Source organism: Falco peregrinus, chromosome Z (assembly GCF_023634155.1).
Source record: "Falco peregrinus isolate bFalPer1 chromosome Z, bFalPer1.pri, whole genome shotgun sequence".
Lineage (NCBI taxonomy): Eukaryota > Metazoa > Chordata > Aves > Falconiformes > Falconidae > Falco > Falco peregrinus.
This window is the reverse complement of record NC_073739.1, coordinates 84,169,582-84,182,950: the sequence shown is the minus strand read 5'-3', so window position 1 is coordinate 84,182,950 and position 13,369 is coordinate 84,169,582. Positions and strand designations below refer to the sequence as shown.

The window sequence follows — 13,369 nt, the reverse complement described above, 5'->3', positions numbered from 1 at the left end:
GTCTTCTGCAACGGCTAACCTCTTACCCACAGCACCTCTATTTATAGCTCTGTGTGCATCTGATGAACCACACCTGAAACTTCTCCCTAACATCACTGTTTCTGAGCAGGCCTAGCAGTCTCATTTTGTAGCAGCGAATGGATTCAGTCTTTCTGCTGCCTGGCTGGAGGAGTGGGAAGTTGTGCTTGCTCCTTCTCAGATGCCAGCTAATGGAAGAGTCGGTTTCTGTCAGTGCTGAATATGGCATCATTTGACCCATCATGTGCCTGCTGCTAAAGAAAATTCGGTGTCTGACAAAAGGATCGCTAGATGTGGAGGAGGAACATGGCACTTTTTTTGTGAGCTTTTTGAATAAATCTGCTTGAAAACTTTTTTAGACAAGTTCTGTTTTTGTCTTACCGCCTTTGTCTGACTCGCACGCCCAACCATATGCTAATATTGCGGCAGATGATTGGGTAGCATCTGGCATCACCGTCTATCTCTTTGCATCTGCCTTTTCTTTCTTCGATGCTGCCTCGTGAAGCCTGTCTGAAAGATTGCGCTTGAGTCTACAATTTAAATCCTGTTTTCTGGATGGGTCCTGCTTTTCTGCAGATTGCTAAACTGAACTGTCTGCATAGGATTATTGTTTCCAGAATTAAATGCCAGACTTTTCTCAAGCCAGACAGTCACTGCTGACTGTGTTGGAATATATTTAATGTAGAAGGTCCAAGTAACATCAGCTGTTTGCTCAGAATGGCCTGTTTTAAAAACACTTGAGTTTAGCCGCGTGTTTGTCCCATCAGAATGTAGGGGTGTTGGTGTTTTATATAATACAGATCCTTAGTTAAACTATGAAAACATAGGGGAGAATGCAGCAAGTTCTAGTATTTCCAGGTTTTAGTTTTGGCTTTGCAAAGAATGGTATGTAACCTCATTAAATTCATTAAAGTGCCATAGTTAACTGACTAAAACCCTGAGGTTTATGGTTTTTTATGATTTCTTAAGGCTAGAAAAAAATGCCAAAAGGCATTGGACAAAGCTTCATTTACTGTGATGGTCTAAATAATAATAATGGTAATTAAGAACAACTTTTGCAAGATTAATACATGTTGCAATCTACCTTATTTGCATTTTGAAACTCACTTGTTTCAGGACAGCTTTATGGTATTTAAACATATCATGCTTTAGGAAGATGTGATCCAGCATAGTTTCTGGTAGGGTGGTTTTTGCTCCCCTTCACATATATCCATGAGTTTTCTCACCTTTATGATTATCATTAAAAAGCTATTAAAAGAGGGGTGTGGTAGAAATACTTCATGTATACTGTACTAGATCAAAACACAGCTTTTGAGGTTAGCCCCTTCTGTGTAATGATCTGAGCCTTCATCCTTCAGATTTTGCCGCTGCTGTTGCCCGAAACCCTGTTAAGAAACTCTTTAACACAGTTTTTGTTGAAGATGCAAGACTGTAATCTGCTCATCACTGACTCTAGAATTCTGTCTTTTTAATGTGGGAAAGTGGTAGGAATAAACGTTTCAAATTTTAGGACGCCTTCCAGCATGGTTAGCAGTGATGCAGATCATCTGCCAAACAACCGCAAAATTGAAACTCAGAACTTACCAGGCAACTCATAGCTTAGAGTTTGTTGGTTTCACTATGATTACAGGTTTGGAAAAAGTAGTCATTTATATCTAGAGGAATAACTTCTGTTCAGCAACAGGACTACTTCTGCACAACCAAAGTAAAACAAGTAAAAAAAAAATAATTTGTGGCTGCAGGCAGGACTGGCATAGGAAATTTATCTTTCTCCCCCCCCTTTTCATTCTGTTATAGCTATGAGGCAGATTTCAGCACTGCTATATTTAAAACAAATGAAAATCTGTTTTGATCCAGTAAGTAGAGCAGGCCAAATACATTCAAAGGAGTTATGTCACTCTAGTTCTGCTGGAAGAAAAAAAAAAAAAGGGAAAAAATGTTAACAAATGCTATGTTGTTAAAATACGTAGTTGGGTACAAAGCAGGTTTTGGTTTGTGTGCCTTATACAGACTAATATTCCTTAAAAGCCTACAGAGTCAGGGTTTGGCATGACCGTTTAAAGAATAATGCCACACTTTTTTGGCAACTTTAGGACAATGACAAAAAAGTACATTGCATTTTAAGTTTATATGTCTTCAGAATAATTGGCTTAAACTTCTGGTTGCTTAATTTTGTACAGACAGTCAGAAGAAATAGATTTCTGTGTGTGTCTTACTTTGAGGATAGTAGGCTTGCGCAGAGGTCTGGCTCGGCTTGCAGAATCCTTGTTAATTGTGATGGAGAAAAATTAATTATTCTGGAGCTGAGTTTAGGGGAGGAAATAATCACTATCTTTAGTGACATAAACTTGTTTGAACTAGGGAATAGTGCATTAAAAATCATGATACTGAATGTAGGACAAATGCAAATACCAGCACAACATTCTCAGAATAAATACTTGGATGAGACCTTAATCCACACATCAGGTAACTTCCCAGAGGGTTTTACTGGCAATCGGTTTGATGTGCAGTGCCTGTAGCTTGAGTACGTACTGTCGTAAATACATATGTTCTGTCTCAAGAGCAATGGCTATTCAGAGCGACAATGATATGGATTAAAATCAAGAAGATTACAATGGTGCCAAAATGAAACAGTGTTCTTTTGAATCAGTTTGAGATACGTAGCAGCTCCGAGGAATATACGTGACCTTTTCTAGTTTAAAGAAGGCAGGAGTTCTCTTAATGACCATCTTGTCCATACTGTAAATTTAGTGAGCGCTCAACTTACAGCAGAGGCGAGCTGAAAGGCAATTTTTGTTGATCCTCAAGAATAGTAAGTCCTCATTCTGAGTGACTTGTCTGTCTTTGCTGCAAAGTCCAATGTCTTCCCCATATCTGCAGAGTGATAATCTGAGAGTATTCTTTCACTTTGTTTACAGACAGGAGATTACATTTAAAGCTATACATCTGATTTTTCTTTTAAGTCAATATGCTGTGCTTGTGATCCATGTCTCCACTTTGTCCTAACTGTTGTTTCATTGTAATCAAAGTTTTCTGAGAAACTGTACCTGTACAAAGAGCCTCTTTGAAGTGACTCCCCTACTATTTGTGTAAGCCCTAATACTGTACAAAATTGGCATCATAATTTTTTTTAAAGTATTATTTCTTCAGCATATGATGAGGTAGGGGGTGCTGCTGTCCTGCCAAAAGACTGAGTCATGCTTCCAAAGTCCTGCAAAAGTCTGAGTAAACTAGGAACTTTGAACACGGGTATCTCAGCTATTGTTTTCTTTACCCCTTCTTTTTGTTGGTAAAATCCCTTTAGTGTATATAACCCACTAGAGTGTTTACCTGTTGAAAAATGTTTCTTAAACTCTGGCATGAAATTACTTCTTTCACAGCAGCAGCAAGTTAATATTCTGTTTTGATGCATTTGTTCTTCGTGGGAAAAAAGCAAGGGAGAACTAGTCTACTTTTTTTCTAGTCAAGATTAAAAAAGCCAAGTAGTTGACACCTTGTTCACTGGATTCTAGTAGACTGTTAAGTTTAACTACAAAAGCTTTTCCAGTATAGGTCTACCCATAGGGCAAACAGACATCCTTTTGAAGTTTGTTTTGTGGTTTGACAGTAAGATAAATGCAGGAGAGTTTCCAATGACAGTAGGATTAGGTTAATTCTGTGCTGCCTTTTTTTTTTTTTTTGGGTGCCCCCCTTGCTCTTTTTTTTTTTATTTATTTTTTTTTCTGGGAGACCTTTACTTTGCCTTTGAAAGCGAGCAAGTCATGACTTCCTGAGCGATGCTGAGTTGTGCTTATGTTATACATAAGCTTACTGATTTTTTGTTTCCAAAGGTAATTAGAGCATAGAAAAAGTCCTGATAGTGAGGTCTACGTTTTGAGATTGTACTTCACCTTCTGTGCAAGAAAAAAACTGCTGCCATTAGCTGCATGTTAATCTCTTAGTGCTGCTCCTATTCTTTCTTTTTTCTGCAGTGCACCCAGCTCAGGGGCTGGCATTCAGTGAGGAGAATTTGCTGTTGCCATCTTGTTATTCTCATCCCTTCTGAATGGCTGCATCATTTCTCCTTCACTGCTGAAAACTGTACTGTTTTTCTAAATTTAAGTGAAAACCAATACAAGGGTAATGGTAATAACAAACAAGTTAGCCCAGGTTTTCTTGGATGGGTTTTCTCTTACCATCATTTGCTTTTAGTTTGAGTATTTTGGCTGCCTTTTGTTTTGCCTGTTGGAAGGAGAATGTAAAAAGGAAGTTTTAAGTGGAACAGGTGTTATTTTTTATCTCCATGGCTCAATTACCTGCACTGATTCTGAAAAAGCATGGTAACAGTCTCCCCTACTTCAGTTCAGGGCAGCATCCAGCGTGCTGGTTTAACCATGCTGCCTAATAGGGTCTTAGTATGTAAAATAAATCTATTTTCTTTATAGGGTGAATTTGTCCCTGTGCTGAATGATAATAATGATTATTACAAAGTCACAGTAGTAACTGACTTCATTTTACAAGGGCACAATGAATCAGTCCTCTGTCCCAGCAAAGGAGCTGGTCAGGTTGTTTAGGAAACAGAAATAGATTCTGATAAATGAATCCAAAATATTTCCTTAAATGGAAGAGTAAATGACAATCTAGAAATTAACCTTTTATGGTTGGTTGGTGTCAATTGTTGTTGGTGATTTAGTGTGGTAGTATAAACTGCAAGTAGTATTGTGTAAAAATTGTATTTTTGCAAGTGAAATTAGATACCAAATGCTGAACTCCTTTGAACACATGAAAATGTATTATGTTATGCCATTCATGCAGTGATTTCTTCACCGAATCTTCAAACGTCTTAGAGCTTGTGTTTGAGTATTTGCAGAAGAATCTTTGAGGAAAGAGATCTCCAACAACTGCAGAGCAGTTTTGATATCCTGATGAAATCTGTCATGTTCCCTTATAGGTCACCTGCCTAGGAGGTTTTGTCAGCAGCTGTCCAGTGTTAGGTTCCCCTGAACATAAGATCAAACAACTAATTTTATTGTGGAATTTCTGTGGTTGTATTTACTATTACACTGTGAAATGCTCAAATATATTTTCAACCTCCCTGCCTTCCTGGGCTTCATTCCCAACCTATGGAGGGGATTGACTGGTAGAAATCCTTTGCCTAGGTAGCCAAATGAAGATGTCTTTAATCTGCTCTGCCTTTTCAAAAGTGTTCAGCATTTTTGTTCCCGTTCATGGGGGTGTGGCAGTTCAGCCCTCCCCTAGGTCAGACTACAGCCTGCCAGGTGCGATCCGAGAAACCAGGATCTGTGCAACTGTTGGCCACCTTGGGGTAGGTGGCACAACTGATTTGTTTAGACTGACCCTGCAGTGCTGAAGTAGAGGTGTAAACACTAACTTAAGTGAATGAATTGTAGTTTTAATAACCATGAAATCACACTTTCTCTTTCTTCAGTTTCTTATCATTTTAGCCACTGCTGCAAAACTGTAAAGCTAGAGCTGCTTTGAAAAGCAAGACATTTTAAACTTGGGTGGAGACAGCATGTTTTCCCTGTTATCATCTGCTGTTGGAGCATCTAGCTTGCTATGGTTGAAATTTTCCTCTAAAATCTGTTTGATGGGGAAGGCCAGCAAGCAAAAGCTCAACATAAACAAAGAAAAAGAAGATAGCTTGCCAGCGTTTTTTTGAAAGCAACCAAACCCAGAAATGTCTGCCAACAAGGTTATTGTTTTAATAAGCCACACTACTATTTTGCCTGTAAACTTGCTGCGCGTTTTGAACTGGGGAGGGGGCCAGATAGGCTAGTATCAAGTAGGTTTTACTGTATGATAAAATTCAAGGTAACTTCCTTGTATGTTAATTAGCTTGCTCTGCTGCTTCACAGGAAAGATCTGGAAAGTGTCTTTTTTAATAACGTTCCTTGCAAGTTCATTACATGACATAATCATCCTCAGCCTACTACGAACTTCATTTTGTATATATGTGAATTTGCACAAGCACATAGCTAGAGGTGAAGGGTTGTGTTCTTCATTTAATCTTGTATAAAGCGATTTAAGCCTTGATAGTGTCATTGAAATAATAGTTTTCAGAGGTTGTTGCGCATCACCTCTTTTGAGGAGTGCTGGTTTTTGTTAATTGGTTATGTTAATAAACATCGTACAGTGTTTAATTTGACAGGATAAAGTTTTAAGTGCTGGTACACACGTAGAACTAAGTCTCTCAGGTGCACTAAATATAATATCTCTGATGGATCCCCCCACCCTGAAACTTCTACTGAAAGCTAATAAAAATTTTAAAAGCCTATAGAAAGTTTACTGTCTTTAGATAAGACTAAATATTTGTAACTTTTTTGGTTAGTTGCTTATAAAAATAAAAATCTTACAACAATCTTATTGTTGAAAATCTATGTGGAGATCTTGCTGTGTAATCTCACATTGATCTTGCAATTCTAAATTCTCTCAATGTTGGGGCACGCTGCAATTTAGTTGGACCAGAGGCTTTGCTCTGTCACATCATCCAGAGAACCTTCTCAGAGAGAAGAAAGCTTCATACCTCTCCTTCTGCCTTTCTGTTCTACTCAAAACTAAGTTTGAACTTAATCTTGGTTTTAACAACTTTAGGGGGGGGAAAAAATATGCTGTTTCTTAGTTTCAACCAAGATATGTAAGTAGCAGGCTTTTAGGTAGACATAGTGTTTTAAATAGGTTCTATAACCTCACTCTTTTCCATTAGTGCATACTAATTATTTAATAGATGCTCAAATAAAGCCTCTGCAAATAGGCCTTTTATTTGACTTTTACCTCGTGGAGCTTTCTCTGCAGGTAAGAGAAAGCTTTGCAGCAGGAGCACCTTGGAGACCGAAGATAATCTGGGAATAATTCAGAAATGAAGGCATTACTTTAGTGGTTTGACAGCCTGCACTTTCAAAGTAGAAAATGGTAACAGCTACAAGAGTGTTAGTGAAAAAATGAATATATGTGAAAACTAATATAAGTGGGGTGGAAATACAGTTCTGAGTTTATTCAAATCCTTCCAGCTCATGTATTCATCCCCCTTTTAGAACAGGATGAAGGTCTGACATACGAAACGAGTCTGGATGACATTAGAAAAAATTGCAGCCTTGAAACTGAACAGAAGGCTGGTGGGTATTTTGTTTGCCAGCTACCAAGGCTGAACCAGAAGGCTTACAAAGCATGTACTTTCTCCAGTGTTTTGACATCATATGAACTTGTTGAAACTCTGAAATGAAGAACAATTAAGGATAGGGGCTTTTGTGAAATATGGAATCAAATGAAATGTAGTTTCATAGCAGAATTGACTAGGTTTTAGAGTTTGTGCTGAAATAATGTTTTGCAGTAAGCAGAAGGAATGCTACTCAGTCTGTTGGACTTCAGTGAACTTCACTTTCAATAATTTGTCATTAGATTTCCTTGAAGCTGGAGAACGGAGAATACTACAGGTTTTGTATAATGGTTAAGGTATGGGGTGAAGAGGAGACAACAGTACCTTATGGTAAAACAAGGGCTTCTTGGGTGTTGTAAGCTACTAGTGGAGTTCTTGGAACCAGTCTGTTCTTAGTATCTTGGATGCACAAATGATGTGTGCTGTGTATACATCGTGAGCAAATTTCATACCTGGGACATCATCAGAACAAGTGAGAATCAGAAAATAATCAGGAGAAATTGAATGACTTTAAAGATAAGGGCATGATTTAGGATGAAAATAATAAGGAACAGAAAACTATGCATTTAAGGACTAAGAAAAACAATTCCTGTTTTTTCTCCGAGAGCGCAGCTGGGTGGTTCTCAACTTGGAAAAGATGGATTGACAATATGAATGTAGTGGGATGCAAAGGAGTAACATACTTCTGCAGAGACAGGGAGCTGCTGTGGTCACCGATTGCTGACTGGAGGCAGCAACATCTGGGGAAGGAGTAGGACAATGAGAATGAATGGTGGAATATGGGAAATGTAAAAAAAGTCTACAATAAGTACTTGACTGAAGTGGCAACCAAAGCTAAGGCGGGCAGATTGCTCTCTGCCTGCCTTTTTGTTTGCTCTTGTTATGTCAGGTCAAGGACAGACAGAACAAGTCTATCATCCCTCACACTGGTGTGGGAAAACACAGAACCAAAAGCTATAGGACAGGATAAAAAAAATGCCCATTTTCAGTTGCTTCTTTTTTGTCTTGGATTATTTTTTAATTGGCATATTTTTGTTTTTTAATCTCAGCACAAAAAGGCAGTTTTTCTTAACACTGAGATTAAAGTGAATCTAGATATTTTGCTAATGGATTGCAGTCTGTCCCTGCTAAGAGTTTCACTGTTAACTTAGGTGGTAGATTTTGTGCTGTGGTTTGGAATAGCCTTTAATACCGCCTTACTGATGATCTGTGCAGATGCCAGTATGGAATATTGGATCATATACTTTGATTTGCTTTTGGATGACTGAACAAACCAACCAACCAACCAAGACCTGTGAAACGTTAGATTTGTAAATAAGAGTGTTGGATGCATTTATAAAATTTGCTTTTATTTGTGAAATCTGTTTTCAGAGTTCTACAGGAAGAATTTTTAGTGAAGCTAGGCTGATAACAGCTCACTGCTGAAATTCTGAATTTCTTTGAGGTGTATGTGAAGCATTTATGTCCAAGGAATCTGAAGAGGAAAGCTAGTAAAAAGAGTGCTGTATTGATGACAGAGTCTGTTAGCTTCTTACACAACAACAGAAGGTGGTGATATGGGAAAAATGAAAGCATGTTTCATCTTTGGTACCAAAATTAGGATATAATAGAAGAAGATGTAGGATGGCAAATTTCTATGTGCTTTTAGTAGTTACTTAGTTATGAGCTAAAATGACTGTGTGTACAGGTTTTAATTACAAAAAAAAAAAAAAAGAACACTAACACCAGCTTCAGGGTTTGCTTATAGTCATTGTTTTCTCCTTTTCATTCAGTGTTTTATGTTCATTGGGAAAGCAATTCGTAACAGGAGGCTTTATTCAGTAAATTCAGCCCTTCCAGTCTGTTGGGAAACCGGGATGTTTAGCTAGGCAGCCAGCAATTCTTGTCAGGGTTTTATCCTGATCTTTTCTTATAGGTGCCTGAATAGGAGTGAAAGGCAATGGGTCAGATTATTTTAATAGCAAACTTCCTTGCCCCACAAAAACCTTTCTCTGTCTCTGACCTTCAGCACAGAATTTTTTCTACTGTTAACAAGCCAGGGTGTTAATCTGCACTATCTGAAATAAAACTGGTGTTTTGTTTAGTTTGGTTTATAGCATAGCTTCAATTCTTGGTTTATGAGAAGTAGAAAAGAGGTTTGTCGTGGGGTGTGGGTGTCCATATGTGTGGTGGGGTGTTTTGTTTTTTTTTCCCTCCCACACCCATCCTCGAGGAGGTTAGCTTCAGATTGTGATCTGTTTTAAGTCTTTTTCTCCCACTCTTTACCGCTTGTTAATTATGTCTTTCCATATTTCTGGATTCATTTTAATGACTTTGAAAAATGTTTGGCTTCATTAGCTATTTTTTCCCAGAATTCAGTACATATTTTTCAGTGGGGAAGTTCTTGCCTCAAGGCATTTTGAAGTTTAAAAAACAAAACAAAACAAAACAAAAAAACCCAAAAGACCCAAAACCCCCCAACCCCCCCCCCCCCCCCCCCCCTTTGAAAAGTGAAGAAGACAAAAAAAATCTTGTAGTTTTCTGCAGAAAGGAAGTAGTGTGAAAATTCTCTGAGCTCGGTTAAGCTTTTTGGTTTCAGTAGTTGGGAGGATTTTGACACTTGGCTTGATTCATTGGGTCGAGATTTGCATTAGACCAAGGGACTGTTGACATCACATGAGGGGTGTTAAGCCATTTTCACAGCTCTCTCTACTGAGTCGCTATTGCAAACTGGTGTTGTAGTTTGAGTTTTACAGAGCAGTTCTTGATGGTTGATTTTCTGCTGAGCTTGTAAGTCTGGGGACAGCACACCGTTGGCCCTTACCGTGAAATGAATTATGTAGTGTCTTGTCAGTAAGGTGCTTCTTAGCAATGCCTTGCAGACAGGGCATGCAGACTAGTTAGCAAGTGTCCAGTGAAGTCGGTGAAAATACGCATGGATAAAATGTGTATTTAGCGCAGGCAGTGTGCATGATGTATGTGACTGTGTTCGGAATGCTTGAAAATGAGATAGAGTTGAGAGGATAGAAGGTTCTGTGATTTAAAGACTGGTAGATTTAGCACTTCCTTATGGGAAATGGGATGTTTGTTGATGTTACTCAGAAACATCAGCTGGGACTTTGGGGTAGAAATAATTCCGTAATTCCAAATGAAGATGATTTAAATAACTTCCCTACCACTTCCATATGATTTCATTGTTATGGTGAGATCTATATGCACAATGGCAGCTTTGGACCTGTTTCATATTCTGCATCATCTTGCTTGCTGCTTGCTTGCTTGTCGCTCGGTTACTTCCCTGGCTTTGCTCACCAGCCGTAGTGACTGAATAGCAATAAGATGTCACATCACCTCCGCTCCTAGTCCTGCGCAGCTGTTTAACGCCTTGCTGTTTGATAGCTGGGAAGGGTTGCTGTTGAGTCGAGGTTGGCCTTAGCTAGCCATCCATTGGAACCTCGCATATGGGCTTTACATTTATGCAGAGAGGGTCCTGCACTTGGCCACAGTCTGACATTTGTGCTGCTTAGGCTGGAGTTTGGTTTAGCTGTACTGCTAAGCCAGCTTCCCAAGGTGTAGTGTATCCTAGTGTCCCACAGCCTGACATATAAATCAAACCCTGTGCCAAGGATGGGAGCGGATACGCAGAGGTTGGACAGGTATGCTGTCACTAACCGACACAGCAATGAATGTGCCACATGGAATAAAGATAATGGAAACTTTTTAGATATTTAACAAGGCATAGAACCTGTTATAAGAAGTCAAGGTTGTATCCTCTTGTACAACAAAACATACTAAAGTGTTTTCTTCTTTTTAGTCCAAGTGGTAAGAAGTTCAGAAGCAAGCCTCAGTTGGCAAGATACCTGGGAAACACTGTTGATCTCAGCAGTTTTGACTTCAGAACGGGAAAGATGATGCCCAGTAAATTGCAGAAGAACAAACAGAGACTAAGGAATGATTCTCTCAATCAAAATAAGGTTTGTTAGTAAATACTGTGTTTAAGGATATCCTAAGAATTTCCTTTCCTGTAGTTCATTTAGCAATTTATTTTTTTTTCTGCTTAAAGCAGTCTGCTTCTAAGATGTACATGTATGTTTAATTTTTAGTAGTGGTAGAGATGTAACTGTAAATAGAAGGAATACTCTGCTACTACCAAGAAAAATACCAAGGTGAGGTTAAGTATGAATCAAAAGTTCGAGTAATTCAGGAGTTGGCTTGGGACTAAGAACCTCAGTGCTAGTCATCTACCTGAATGATGTTCTTCTAAATGGGAAAAGTTAGGACTGTTGACGCCAAGAGATTCTCCTGTGCAAGGCTTCAAATTGTTATGTTCATCTTCCTGTTCTGAGATGAAATAGTTCACATTTTTAATGTGTGCAGTATGTGCCAGGAAGCTTGTTTCTGAGGCAGATGCGTTTATCTGTACAAGTCTGGATGGCTGTGTACAGCTATGTGGCTTAACGAGGCCGGGTGTTTTTCTGTTTAAGATTAGGCCTTTCTCAATTGATCTGTTTGTTCTCTTATTGTCTATTTATTTTTAAACAACAATGTATCCTTTTGAATACTGAAGAAAATGTGTATAACAGATTAAAAATAAAAGGCTGAAGCATGCAGGAGTGAAATAAGTGATGTAGCACATAGGAGGATGACCAGTTTAGCTGACTCTCAGATATAATATGTTTCTGGGCAAACTTTAGAAACCTTATATGACAGTTTGAAAGGACTTCTGTAACAACCTGCAATGTTTTCTTTTTAAAGTATTCTATTTTTCAGGATTTCTTAACTTACAGTAGTGTATGAAATGACCCAATAAGTTATAGGTATGTCTTGTGCACTGATGTGTTTTTGTCATCTGCCATTTGTAATGCGTGAACCACACATTTCATGCTGGTTTCTTTTTATTTAAAGCATGTGTTCAAATTATTTACTATTTTCTTACCACAGACATGAGGCTTTCAAATAATTTAACAATTAGGGGTAGTCCAAGGAAAGGTTTTGATTATGCTTTTTGCATGAACAGAAACTAGAAGATTTGGTATATAAAATCTAGATGAGTCCGTGCTTACTTTGTATTTCTATGATCTGAGATTACTTGAATGTTGCTGACAGTAGCTCTGTTACATACAAAATTAGGAAAGGTTTTTTTTTGGGGGGTGGGGTTTTTTTTTGCGGGTAAATAACATTTATTATTTCTTAAGTGACTGAATCTGTAACTCATGAGCTTTCAGGAATTTCTGCAATATTCCTGTGATAGTTAAAAATGAAGATAAACATTTTCCTGGAGTTTGGTTTTTTTTTTTCCACAAGACACTGAAAGAGTTTGGTTGGAGTTGTCTTCCAGTCCACCTTGCAGCTGTGCTGCTGGGGGGCCATAAAAGACAGACTTGCATAGGCAAGTTTGTGTATAAACTTGCTCCTGTTTTATAGGTTGTTTGGTTTTGTGCAAACAATTTACCACAAATGTTTCTAAATCCTTTGGCTTCTCATATGTTTCAAGAGGGAACATCAAAATACACTTGAGTCTTCTTACTGGGACGTGTCTAGGCAGTTAGATTTATGTAGCTGGTGGATGGAATTGCTGTCTTGCCATACTTGTAACTTTTGAGATTCTCATGTAATTGGAGCAGATTACAACTCAATGTCAAGATTGACATACTAATGCTACCTGGCTTCAAGTGGAACTGCGGATAATATATGCTAATGAATGCTTTCCATTTTGTGATGTTAAATGTACAGCAGTGTAAATGACACAGAAATACTCTTCTAGCAAAATACTTCTCTCCAATCTTAGCACTGCGCATTCATACTGACCGTTCAGTATTGGCAATAAAGGCATATGTTTGATAGGTTTGTTTATGGTAAAGCTGCAGGAGGAGTTTTGCTTCAACCTATACTAATCTTGCCATTGTTTTCTGTGTATCCATTTTTACATTTCACTTGCAAATTAAGTTACTTTATTTATTTGCAGTGCTTTTGAAGAGACAGTGAAGTAAGGAATACAATTGAATATGAATCCAGTAGACACAGCATACTGCAGTGCTTATAAAAATATGCTTATCAATTCTTCATTTTGTAAAGAAAACATAATAGTACTGGTTAAACATGCTGTCTGGTTATAAGTGACTTCTTAGATTAAAGGATTTGAAAGGCTTGAAAATCCTCTGCTGAGTTTTTAAAATGTTTTTATGTCCGGGGCATGTTGATGCTTCTGCAAAGACATGT

The 13,369-nt window shown here is 38.2% G+C and overlaps 1 protein-coding gene across 1 annotated transcript in view; it reads left to right on the top strand.

Annotated features, from left to right (window-relative positions):
* MBD2 (methyl-CpG binding domain protein 2) overlaps positions 1 to 13,369 on the top strand; it is a 40,556-nt gene that overhangs the window by 1,759 nt on the left and 25,428 nt on the right. Inside the window, exon 2 of the mRNA XM_055790446.1 lies at positions 10,965 to 11,124. Coding sequence (XP_055646421.1) covers positions 10,965 to 11,124 — 160 coding nt within the window. The remainder of the gene's footprint in view (positions 1 to 10,964; positions 11,125 to 13,369) is intronic.